We start from the raw sequence: 12349 nt of genomic DNA on the forward strand, positions 1-12349 counted from the left end.
TCTATCCTTGAACCAGTGGAATTGTATGAACTTGGAACCTTCGGCTACACAGGACAATATGAACTCCTTGCCTTCTCTCACTCGATTGTGCTTCTGATTCACCAAAACCGCCTGCAAAAGTTCACCACAATCAGAAATTGAACGAATGATGTACGTTCTAAGATTTTCAAGTTTTAATTTTCACTTGACGAGTTTACAAACTGAGCAATCCGGTTTTTTTAGTCTGTCTGTCTCCTTGTTTCACCATAACTCGGGAAAGGTTAGTTTGATTTTGATGAAGCTTGGTAAATATGGTAATTTAGTTTGTCTGTCTCCTTGTTCCACCATAACATAACTCGGGAAAGGTTAGTTTGATTTTGATGAAGCTTGGTAAATATGGTAATTTAGTTTGTCTGTCTCCTTGTTCCACCATAACATAACTCGGGAAAGGTTAGTTTGATTTTGATGAAGCTTGGTAAAAATGGTAATTTAGTTTGTCTGTCTCCTTGTTCCACCATAACATAACTCGGGAAAGGTTAGTTTGATTTTGATGAAGCTTGGTAAATATGGTAATTTAGTTTGTCTGTCTCCTTGTTCCACCATAACATAACTCGGGAAAGGTTAGCTTGATTTCGATGAAGCTTGGTAAATATGGTAATTTAGTTTGTCTGTCTCCTTGTTCCACCATAACATAACTCGGGAAAGGTTAGCTTGATTTCGATGAAGCTTGGTAAATATGGTAATTTAGTTTGTCTGTCTCCTTGTTCCACCATAACATAACTCGGGAAAGGTTAGTTTGATTTTGATGAAGCTTGGTAAATATGGTAATTTAGTTTGTCTGTCTCCTTGTTCCACCATAACATAACTCGGGAAAGGTTAGCTTGATTTCGATGAAGCTTGGTAAATATGGTAATTTAGTTTGTCTGTCTCCTTGTTCCACCATAACATAACTCGGGAAAGGTTAGCTTGATTTCGATGAAGCTTGGTAAATATGGTAATTTAGTTTGTCTGTCTCCTTGTTCCACCATAACATAACTCGGGAAAGGTTAGCTTGATTTCGATGAAGCTTGGTAAATATGGTAATTTAGTTTGTCTGTCTCCTTGTTCCACCATAACATAACTCGGGAAAGGTTAGCTTGATTTCGATGAAGCTTGGTAAATATGGTAATTTAGTTTGTCTGTCTCCTTGTTCCACCATAACATAACTCGGGAAAAGTTAGTCCGATTTCTATGAAGCTTGGTAAAAATGTTGAACACCAAAAGCCCCAAAGGAAATTCGCCGATGAAATTTTGCGATACTCACTATGGGAAATGGAACCCATGTAGTTCTGGCATCCCATATCGGTCTCCACATCTCTTATGTACTCCTTCCTGGGTCTCCCGCGTTGATCAGTTCCTTCAACCATTCCTTCAGTGAGTGTTAACAGCACTCCTTCATGTCTTAGATTGTGTTCGATCCATTTAGCCCGTCTTGCACTGATGTTATTTATCACTTTTAAGAAGACGAGTAGTAAATTAGGGTGAGTGTAGTAGCACCTATGGTCAGGTTAAGGATTTTTTGCATGTTAAAAAAATCGTACCTGCTAGAGGCTAGACCGTTATAGCTACAGAGTTCAGATGGCTACCCTACATCCTTCATTTAGTTGTTGTTATTGGACGATTTTATTTTTTTATATTGGAACAGCCTTTTTTCATTTATGCTCATTTGTTTGCCAAAAAACAGGAATGTATCACCTATGGCCTTTTTAAGAAAGAGAAAAGAGGTTTGATAGAGGGAACTGTAACTGCTAGGACCTTATCGTCCCGAAAACGAAGAGAGGAGGAAGACAAGATAAGAGAAAGGCAGCTGTTCCGAGAACGAACCTTATCCCTTCAGGATAAAGTCCGCCCCCGGGGCGGGAATCGAACCCGCGACCTAGCGCTTACAAGGCAGACGCGCTATCAACTAAGCAAACTAGGCTAGTGTATACCTAAAATAAACTGTATGTTTGGTTGCATTAGGTTTTAACATTCAAGGTCCTCTGAGATAGAGAGAAGTTGAACACCCGGTATACACAATGACTGTTTTTATATTATTGCTTCCTCATACAAGTCACGTTTCTGGTAGTTACATATTTCCTTCTCACTCCCACTCCTACACTCTCTCTCTCTCGTGGGGCCGAAATAGTGAAAGCTTACATCCTGGTGGACCCTGAAAGGAAGAACGAATCGGTTAGGCCCTTTTTTGCTTTCACTTTTTCCCTGGAATTCCTTTCGAATTGCTTCACTGGGGCCGAAAAAGTGAAAGCTTATATCCTGGTGGACCCTGAAAGGAAGAACGAATCGGTTAGGCCCTTTTTTGCTTTCACTTTTTCCCTGGAATTCCTTTCGAATTGCTTCAAGGTACATTTGTACATATATCAGAAAACTTACGTCGTACCTGGAATTCGAACCTAGCTCAGTACGAGGACTCTATTAATTCCTTCATTCCCCGAAAATAATACACAATAGAGAGTTCATTAGACAGCCAGCTCGGACTAGAGGACTGAAAATTATTTTTATTGGTAGCCAAATTATTTCTCATTACAAATAAAATAGTCCAGTCCTAAAGTCTTCTAAATTACCCTTGTAACACCATCCTGCAATGTCACCACGTTGAAGATTCAGTTCACCTTCTACCTCAGACTACTTCTCACTTTCTAAATTACCCTTGTAACACCATCCTGCAATGTCACCACGTTGAAGATTCAGTTCACCTTCTACCTCAGACTACTTCTCACTTCTTCACCTTCCTCCCATGGCCAAAGGCAAAAAAAAAGGTAAGAAAGGTCCGCCACCTCCACCACCTGTAGAACCCCTCGTGTTTCATATTGAAAATTTCGCCATCGTGGAAACCCAAGAGACAAGCCTGTCCGTGACGCCCACTGTGATTCAACCGATGCCAGATCAACCACTCAGCGCTCTGGCGGCACAAGAAGAAACTACATGTGGTCAACTCCGCATGCATATCGAGAAGAACGACCAGGGGAAGCCGGAGTATCAGATAACCTATCAGAAATCAGGCGACCCCGACCCAGAGGTTCAGGAGGAATGCAAGCAACGTCTCCTCGAAGGGAAGAAGAAAGTGTATCCACCTCCCCAACTTGGATATAAATTGGAGGAACATGGACTACCTGACATCAAAGCCACAGGGTGGATGAAAGAACCGCTCACCTATCCTGTCCTTAACGAAGACATTGACTTCCGGAAGATCAAAAACAAACCCAAGAGTAAAGGCGACAAACTTGTTATGGAAAATCCTCATAAGAGCGCCAAACAGGGTGGATGAAAGAACCGCTCACCTATCCTGTCCTCAACGAAGACATTGACTTCCGGAAGATCAAAAACAAACCCAAGAGTAAAGGCGACAAACTTGTTATGGAAAATCCTCATAAGAGCGCCAAACCACACCAGACATTAGACAAGGATCAGACGACGCCGCATGGAGCTAAAAGCAAATCCAAAGGACACGAGGGATCACTTGGTATCTGGAGTTCCCAACGCATGCTGAAGGAGTTCATGATCTACCCCGCAATAAACAACTCACCCAATCTATCCAACAAACCACAAACCATGTCTGGCTCTGAACTAGACCAAGACCTCATGCCATATAACATAGATGCTCTGGAGGAATTCATTAAGAAACCATTCTACGCGACGGATAACCTGACTGGGAAGGAGATCTATGTTGACCCCAGCCAGCACAAGGCAGATGACAATGGTTACTACACGGTGTATGACCACACGACTGGAGATAACTTTGTTATTGATCCTCCCAAGTTGATTCTCTTGGACCCTGTCACTAAGAAGGAGTTGGTGGTTGATCCTAGAAAGCCTGTTGGTCAGTATTATGCAGGACAGGACGAGGAAGGTAACCCCATCTTGATGGACACGACAGATCAGCAGCCTTACATGTACGAGGACCCTGTGACAGGGGCTCGTCTCCTGGTCGATCAGAACAGGGTTAAACCATTCACCGTCATAGATCCACGCACTGGGGCAGAAGTCAGGATTAACCCTTTGCAGACAGACGGTAAACCCTATGTGTACATGGACAGTGATGGGGTGGGCTACTCTGTCCTGCCAGTCATGCCTGGAGGAACGCCCATCATGTATGAAGATCCAGAGAGTGGGGAGAAGGCCATCCTGGGGGGTCCTGTCATGATACGAGACCCAGTCACTGGGGAGATGAAATACCAGGAGGGTCCCTTCACCATGAGGAATCCTCAGACAGGACAAAGTATCAATCAGGTCGGACCTATCATGAAAACCAACCCAGACACAGGTGAGGTGACTCTGATGAGTAACCCGCGCTATATCAAACATCCACACACCGGGGAGTTAGTGTTGGAACCGAGTGTTGTGTATAAGATGGAGAACGGAAAGGCAATCCCCACCATGCTCGATGCAGAAATAGAGAAAGCCAAGGAACTCATGCTCGGTAAGAACATGGTATGGGATGAGAAGCTAGGTGTGTTCCTGAGTAGAGACGCACAGAAGAAGCTGGCGGAGCTAAGGAACTCATGCTCGGTAAGAACATGGTATGGGATGAGAAGCTAGGTGTGTTCCTGAGTAGAGACGCACAGAAGAAGCTGGCGGAGCAGCCTCGGGATGAACTAGCGGGATTCCGGAGCGAAGCGACGGAATTCAGCTAGTAAAATATAAGAATGGAATATTAGATAATAGAAATGTCTCTCATTCTTCTATTTCAGCATGGGGAGCTTTAATTAATTCGTATTATTTATTTCAATTTGAATAGAGAGTCCTTTTTTATTCAGAAAGACAGATCTCATTCAATCTTCCAGGAGAAGAAAAAGAAGAAGGAGGGGGAAGAAGGAAGAGGAGGAAGAGAAGAAAAAAGGAGGAGGAGGAGGAGGAAGAAGAAGAAGAAGAAAAAGAAGGAGGAGGAAGAAGAAGATCAAGAAGGAGGAGGAAGAGAAGAAGAAAAAGAAGAAGGAGAAGGGGGAAGAGAAGAAAAAAGGAGGAAGAAGAAGAAGGAGAAGAAGAAAAAGAAGAAGGAGGAAGAGAAGAAGAAGAAGAAGAAGAAGAAGAAGGAGGAAGAGGGAGAGAAGAAAAAAATTGAGAAGAATAGGGAGGTGGAAGAGGGGAAAGAAGATAAGAAAATGAAGAGGGAAGAGGGCAAGAAAAAGAAAAGATAAGAGAAAGGGAAGAAGAAGGAGGAGGAGGAAGAAGATCAAGAAGGAGGAGGAAGAGAAGAAGAAAAAGAAGAAGGAGAAGGGGGAAGAGAAGAAAAAAGGAGGAAGAAGAAGGAGGAGAAGAAGAAGGAGGAGGAAGAGAAGAAGAAGAAGGAGGAAGAGGGAGAGAAGAAAACAATTGAGAAGAATAGGGAGGTGGAAGAGGGGAAAGAAGATAAGAAAATGAAGAGGGAAGAGGGCAAGAAAAAGAAAAGATAAGAGAAAGAAGGAAGGAGAGGAAGAGGTAAACAAAGTGGAACAATAAGAAAGCAGAAAGGGAGGGGTAAAAGGAGAAGGGAAAGACGGGCGAGTAGAGGAGAAGGAAAAGAAAAAGAAGAAGAGGAGAATAAAGAGAAAAAATAGGAGTATAAAAATGGAGAGGAGAGGAAATAAGGAAAGTTAAAAAAGGGGAAAGAATTGGAATGTCAACTTTCTTTTTCGCAGAAAAATTAGAACAATCAGTTGAAGAAAGTTTGTCTGAATGACACTGGCATCAAAAAAAAAAATAAAAAGAAGAAGAGGAGAATAAAGAGAAAAAATAGGAGTACAAAAATGGAGAGGAGAGGAAATAAGGACAGTTAAAAAAGGGAAAGAATTGGAATGTCAACTTTCTTTTTCGCAGAAAAATTAGAACAATCAGTTGAAGAAAGTTTGTCTGAATGACACTGGCATCACTGGCGGAGCGAAATCAACTCAGAGAGAAAATGAAGACGAGTGCCTCGGAGGAAATAACTGGCGGGTATGCTGCCGTTGCTAAAACTCCCTCACTGGACTCCCTACTGGACGGTGTGTTCTCCAAACCAGACAGGAAACGGGTGAAGAAATTCATTGAGGTGCAGGCAGAAGATCAGCGGGAGATGATACGACGACTGATGGCGGACAAGAAGAAATTAGAGAGAAGCTACATGCAGAATCTCCTCACACAGAAGGAAAAGAGACAAAGCATATTCATCCAGAACTTGATACAACACTTCGGGACCCGTCTGAGATATTACGACAAGATTATGTTCACCAGTCACGTCCAGGAGAAATTGCAAGCGGAAAACGAACAGGTCACTAATCAAGTGGAGGAGAAGATAACAAGTGAAAACAATAGAGCACTGGATGCGATGCTCATAGAGATGGAGAATGAGAAGAGGAGACTACTGGACGAGTGTAATCAGAAGGGAACTGTCAATGAGTTCTCTATAGGATGTAAACCCATAGACCAGGAGTTGTGCGACAACATGGAATACGAGGATACCAACGCCATCCACCGGCGAACCATGGAGATCTATAAGAACTTGAAGAATACTGCTCTGAACACATTCAATGAGGCATTGCTAAGAGAGAATGAACTGATACGACGGGAACTGAAGCTATGCCTGGACAAAGAGATGAACTTCATAGAGAAGAAAATAGATGAACTGTACGTGAAGATATGCTGTCAGAAATATCTGATTGTTACCTGAGAGAATAAAATGACACCTAATTTATGTAGAATAGAAGTAATAAACACTCAATTCCATACAATATCAAGTGATAAAAAGGTTAGGTTTTTTTTTTTTTTTTTTTTTTTTTTTTTTTTTTTTTTTTTTTTTTTTTTTTTCCCCTCCCCCTTGGTTGTACCTAATATGCTGTCAGAAATATCTGATTGTTACCTGAGAGAATAAAATGACACCGAATTTATGTAGAATAGAAGTAATAAACACTCAATTCCATAAAATATCAAGTGATAAAAAGGTTAGGTTTTTTTTTTATTACCTACTCCCCTTTTCACCATTACTATTGTCAGGAGTGCCAGCTATGTAAATGCAAATAGGTAGAAAAAAAGACATACAACAAAACTTCAGTACGTTCTGCGGGTAAAGGTTTGTGAACATGAGAGTGCAAACTAGCCTTGGTAAAGGTAAAGCTGAGTTTTATAGTATGAGTTCCGATAGGTAGGTAGTTTCTTTACTTACGTTAGGTTAAGTACTTGTAGATTCTCAATCTTGGAAATCCCTCGGAACAGTTTGGTTATCTGAAACATAAAAACAAACAAATAAATTAATTGCTAAATGTGTAATAAATAAATAAAAATAAAGATGGTTTGGTCGGGTAGAGAAGAGACGAGACTACGAGAGTTACATAGTAGAAACTAGTCATTCAGGGGAAGAGGATAAAGATAAGGTTGAGGAAGACTTGAGAGAAAAGGGATGGAGAATGGAGAAGACATGAAGGAGTAGGATAAAGGATTACTAATGTAAATGCAGTTTCTTTGTGTTATTATTTCACAACTTTGGTGCTCACTGCAGCATTGTAGGATTTTTTCCCAATATCTCAACAATCCTAAAATCCAATGTTTACATACCATGCTGGCACCGGTCGCTATGCGCATTTATACGCCATAGCTACTCATTTTCCTAACGAGGCTGAGTGGGCCCCGCAACAGCCAGTCACGGAATCAATCATTTGCATGATACAAATTTCTTGACTCCGCCGGGAATCGAACCCGGGTCTCCGGAATCAATCATTTGCATGATACAAATTTCTTGACCTCGCCGGGAATCGAACCCGGGTCTCCCGCGTGCAAGGCGAGCGCAGTGGCCACTACGCCATGGGAGCTGACTAAAGGATTACTAATGGCGAACCCAGCTGAAACAAAATACATAGATAATTAGATATGTATACGTTAAATGACCGTAATAGGACCAATTACCTCATAGAATAATTGACATTGATGGGGACTCTATCCTTGAACCAGTGGAATTGTATGAACCTGGAACCTTCGGCTACACAGGACAATATGAACTCCTTGCCTTCTCTCACTCGATTGTGCTTCTGATTCACCAAAACCGCCTGCAAAAGTTCACCACAATCAGAAATTGAACGAACGATGTACGTTCTAAGATTTTCAAGTTTTGATTTTCACTTGACGAGTTTACAAACTGAGACTTTTTTTATGTGAGTTTCTTTGAACTTTTTGTTCTTTGTTTGTTGTTTATATGTTTTTTCCTCTTCTTATTTCATAATTTATAAATTTTTAATGCTTTCCATTTCTCCGAAAAGTAAAAATAACGAAAAAAGCACACTTTTACCCTTTTTCTGAAAAAGTAAGGGGAGTGGAAAAAATAAAAGAGTATAGTTATGTAATATGTAGGTTAGAAACGTGGGTAGGTTTTTGTTGTTCTTCTTCTTGTACCGTATTCGTAAAAAAAAAAGTTTTTATTTACAGATATGAAATCGATTTTGAGCCCCTAGCTAGAATAAAAGTACACGAACAAAATCGAGGCTTGTACCTTGTACGACATTTAAACCGTTCGCTTATTAGATACTAAATTAAATTCTCTCTCTCTTTCTCTCTCTCTCAGGTTACAATCTGGCGATTGGTTGGCAGCAGCATCTTGGTTCTTCTCCTCCATTCATTCCGATCTTGAGCTAGTCGCTTCATCTTCATGTAGTTCTGGCATCCCATTTCGGTCTCCACATCTCTTATGTACTCCTTCCTGGGTCTCCCGCGTTGATCAGTTCCTTCAACCATTCCTTCAGTGAGTGTTAACAGCATTCCTTCATGTCTTAGATTGTGTCCGATCCATTTAGCCCGTCTTGCACTGATGTTATTTATCACTTGTAAGAAGACGAGTAGTAAATTAGTGATAGTAAGTACAGAAGTACCTTTGAAACATGCTTGGCGCATTGCATACTCAAAAAGATACCAGGCGTTCATACAAATGATTTATTCAAATTTCATTTATTACCAAATTCCAAGAGCCAGCCTAGTTAGCTTAGTTGGTAGTGCGTCTGCTTTGTAAGCGCTAGGCCGCGGGTTCGATTCCCGCCCAGGGCGGATTTTATCCTCATGGGATAATGTTCGTTCTCGGAACGGCTGGCTTTAAGAGGAAAAGTAAATGCAAAATCAGCGAGTTAAAACATAGAATTCACTTCGTTCGTTCAACAATGCTACTGCTACTTAAGAAGAACAGAAAGGGAGGGGGAGAGAGAGAGAGAGAGAGAGAGAGAGAGAGAGAGAGAGAGAGAGAGAGAGAGAGAGAGAGAGAGAGAGTAGAGGACAACAGAGGAAAAGTAGGTAAATGCAAAATCAGCGAGTTAAAACATAGAATTCACATCGTTCGTTCAACAATGCTACTGCTACTTAAGAAGAACAGAAAGGGAGGGAGGGAGAGAGAGAGAGAGAGAGAGAAACGGTGGGAGGTATACGAATACATTTACTAAAGAGAAGGAAACTCATTTTCATTAAAATTAGGAAAAATGAGTTTTTCCGCATTTAATATTGCCTTCTTCTTCTTCCTTCATTTTCTCCACCAACATCTTTGTCCATGTCCTACTTACTTATGTATACTTAATGAATAATATTTATGTTACAGGCCAAAGTTGATACATATGTTACAGGTAATGTTGATTATTCGTTAATCTGAACTGGTTTTATCAAAATCGGACTTATCAATTGTGAGTCAAAAGTTATCGCGAAAAAAAGTGCGTCAAACAAATAACATTAAATATGTATTGAAAATAATAGAGGACAACAGAGGAAAAGTAAATGCAAAATCAGCGAGTTAAAACATAGAATTTACATCGTTCGTTCAACAATACTACTGCTACTTAAGAAGAACAGAAAGGGAGGGAGGGGGAGGGAGAGAGAGAGAAACAGTGGGAGGCATACGAATACATTTACTAAAGAGAAGGAAACTCATTTTCATTAAAATTAGGAAAAATGAGTTTTTCCGCATTTAATATTGCCTTCTTCTTCTCCTTCCTTCATTTTCTCCACCAACTTCTTTGTCCATGTCCTACTTACTTATATATACTTATACTGAATAATATTTATGTTACAGGCCAAAGTTGATACATATGTTACAGGCAATGTTGATTATTCGTTAATCTGAACTGGTTTCATCAAAATCGGACTTATCAATTGTGAGTCAAAAGTTATCGCGAAAAAAAGTGCGTTTATTTTGAGCAATTTTTCACTAATTTTTCCCCTTCCCAGGCATATGCATACAGACTCATAGGGATATACTACCAGTTCCTTATTCAAGCTCAAAACTCACAAAAACATCATATAATATTCATATCACCCTTTACAACAAAAAGATAAAAAGAACCTTTTTATCTTCTACAGTCTACAGCTTGCGGCAATTGAAGCGCAAAGTTTTTCGCATATGCATACAGGCTCATAGGGTTATACCACCAGTTCCTTATTCAAGCTCAAAACTCACAAAAAACATCATATGACCCTTTACAACAAAAAGATAAAAAGAACCTTTTTATCTTCTACAGTCTACAGCTTGCGGCAATTGAAGCGCAAAGTTTTTTTTTAAGTGTCCATGGTTCCAAGTAAAAAAAAAAAAATCGGCATAACAAACACAACTTTTTTTATGTGAGTTTCTTTGAACTTTTTGTTCTTTGTTTGTTGTTTATATGTTTTTTCCTCTTCTTATTTCATAATTTATAAATTTTTAATGCTTTCCATTTCTCCGAAAAGTAAAAATAACGAAAAAAGCACACTTTTACCCTTTTTCTGAAAAAGTAAGGGGAGTGGAAAAAATAAAAGAGTATAGTTATGTATGTAGGTTAGAAACGTGGGTAGGTTTTTGTTGTTTTTCTTCTTGTACCGTATTCGTAAAAGTTTTTATTTACAGGTATGAAATCGATTTTGAGCCCCTAGAATAAAAGTACACTAACAAAATCGAGGCTTGTACCTTGTACAACATTTAAACCGTTCGCTTATTACTAAATTAAATTTTCTCTCTCTCTCTCTTAGGTTACAATCTGGCGATTGGTTGGTAATAGCATCTTGGGTCTTCTCCTCCATTCATTCCGATCTTGAGCTAGTCACTTCATCTCCATGTAGTTCTGGCATCCCATATCAGTCTCCACATCTCTTATGTACTCCTTCCTGGGTCTCCCGCGTTGATCAGTTCCTTCAGTGAGTGTTAACAGCATTCCTTCATGTCTTAGATTGTGTCCGATCCATTTAGCCCGTCTTGCACTGATGTTATATTTATCCATTTTAAGAAGACGAGTAGTAAATTAGTAATAATGAGTACAGAAATACCTTTGAAACATGCTTGGCGCATTGCATACAGGCGTTCATACAAATTATTTATTCAAATTTCATTTATTAGGTACCAAATCCCAGGAGCCAGCCTAGTTAGCTTAGTTCTTAGTTGGTAGTGCATCTGCCTTGTAAGCGCTAGGCCGCGGGTTCGATTCCCGCCCAGGGCGGATTTTATCCTGATGGTACAATGTTCGTTCTCGGAACGGCTGGCTTTCTCCTATCCTGTCTTCAATCTCTCTTCGATTTCGGAACGATAAGACCATAGCAGTTACAGTTCCCTCTGTCAAACCTCTTGAAAAAAAATCCCAGGAAAAACACAGGATTTTATTCAGGTACTTCATTTTGTTTGCACATGTTTTCATTTTATTATTTCATCTCATATAACATATAAGTTAACCCTTAAGTTCATATCGTATCACATATGATACATGAACTTCTCGGTACCACTGCTGCGATCTGTTAGACTTTTTTTGAACTTTGTTGATTCTGAGAGGTTCTCTATACACTTGGCAACACTTTGTGATAGAGAGTTATCACTTTGTTTGGAATTTAAGAAAAATATTGCCATTTCTGTCGTGAAAACCAGCAGGTGTCTTCAGAGGAAGATTTTGTGATTTTCAAGGTAAGTTTTGATGTATTTCCGTAAATATTTTTACTGTCGCAAAAAATATGGTCCTATTTCTTGTTCTTTCATAAATAAGACAACGCAAACAGATTTACTTCAATTATTATAGCAACTTAGCAAAACGCCAATTTGTTTGTGTATCACAGATGATACACCATGCACTGAGAGTCATGCAAATCAGACATCAGAGATACAAAACTTGTGCTTTTCATTGGTCCGTGTGTGTGTCTGTCTGTCTGTAAACAAAATATCTCGAGAACGGTAAGAGCTAGAGACTTAAAATTTGGTATGTAGTTGTCAAATGTGACAAGGATGCGACACAAAACCATAGGTGCTGCGGTTGGCGGTATTTAGGCCGATTTTTGACGGTTTTCCACCGCTTTTGGCGTTTTTCCTTTAGGGAACTTACTGCATGGTGTAACATATATGACACACTAAGGTTTTACCGGTATATCTCGGTTAAAAAAAAAGATAAAAAAAAAATAAAAAGAA

General features: G+C 39.8%; 1 protein-coding gene and 1 long non-coding RNA gene across 4 annotated transcripts; one reads left to right on the top strand and one right to left on the bottom strand.

The window, feature by feature from the left end:
- Positions 1-2483: 2483 nt before the first annotated feature.
- On the bottom strand, positions 2484-2786 carry LOC113469274. The gene is made up of 2 exons (XR_003392739.1): positions 2722-2786; positions 2484-2637 (listed from the first exon to the last, which is right to left on the bottom strand). It is a non-coding gene; the product is annotated as an uncharacterized LOC113469274 (long non-coding RNA).
- LOC103513717 lies at positions 2656-6674 on the top strand. 3 transcript variants are annotated; one of them, XM_026826844.1, is made up of 4 exons: positions 2656-3150; positions 3279-4449; positions 4539-4599; positions 5877-6674. In XM_026826844.1, exons 1-4 carry the CDS (start codon positions 2756-2758, stop codon positions 6641-6643), a joined length of 2394 nt encoding a protein of 797 aa, XP_026682645.1. In that variant the 5' UTR covers positions 2656-2755; the 3' UTR covers positions 6644-6674. The 3 variants fall into 3 exon arrangements, with proteins under 3 accessions (XP_026682645.1, XP_026682646.1, XP_026682644.1); XM_026826845.1 differs by having other exon boundaries at positions 4539-4589; positions 5867-6674; XM_026826843.1 differs by lacking the exon at positions 4539-4599 and having other exon boundaries at positions 3279-4500; positions 5867-6674.
- Positions 6675-12349: the final 5675 nt, after the last annotated feature.

This window comes from Diaphorina citri, unplaced genomic scaffold, assembly GCF_000475195.1.
Source record: "Diaphorina citri unplaced genomic scaffold, Diaci psyllid genome assembly version 1.1 scaffold1012, whole genome shotgun sequence".
Lineage (NCBI taxonomy): Eukaryota > Metazoa > Arthropoda > Insecta > Hemiptera > Psyllidae > Diaphorina > Diaphorina citri.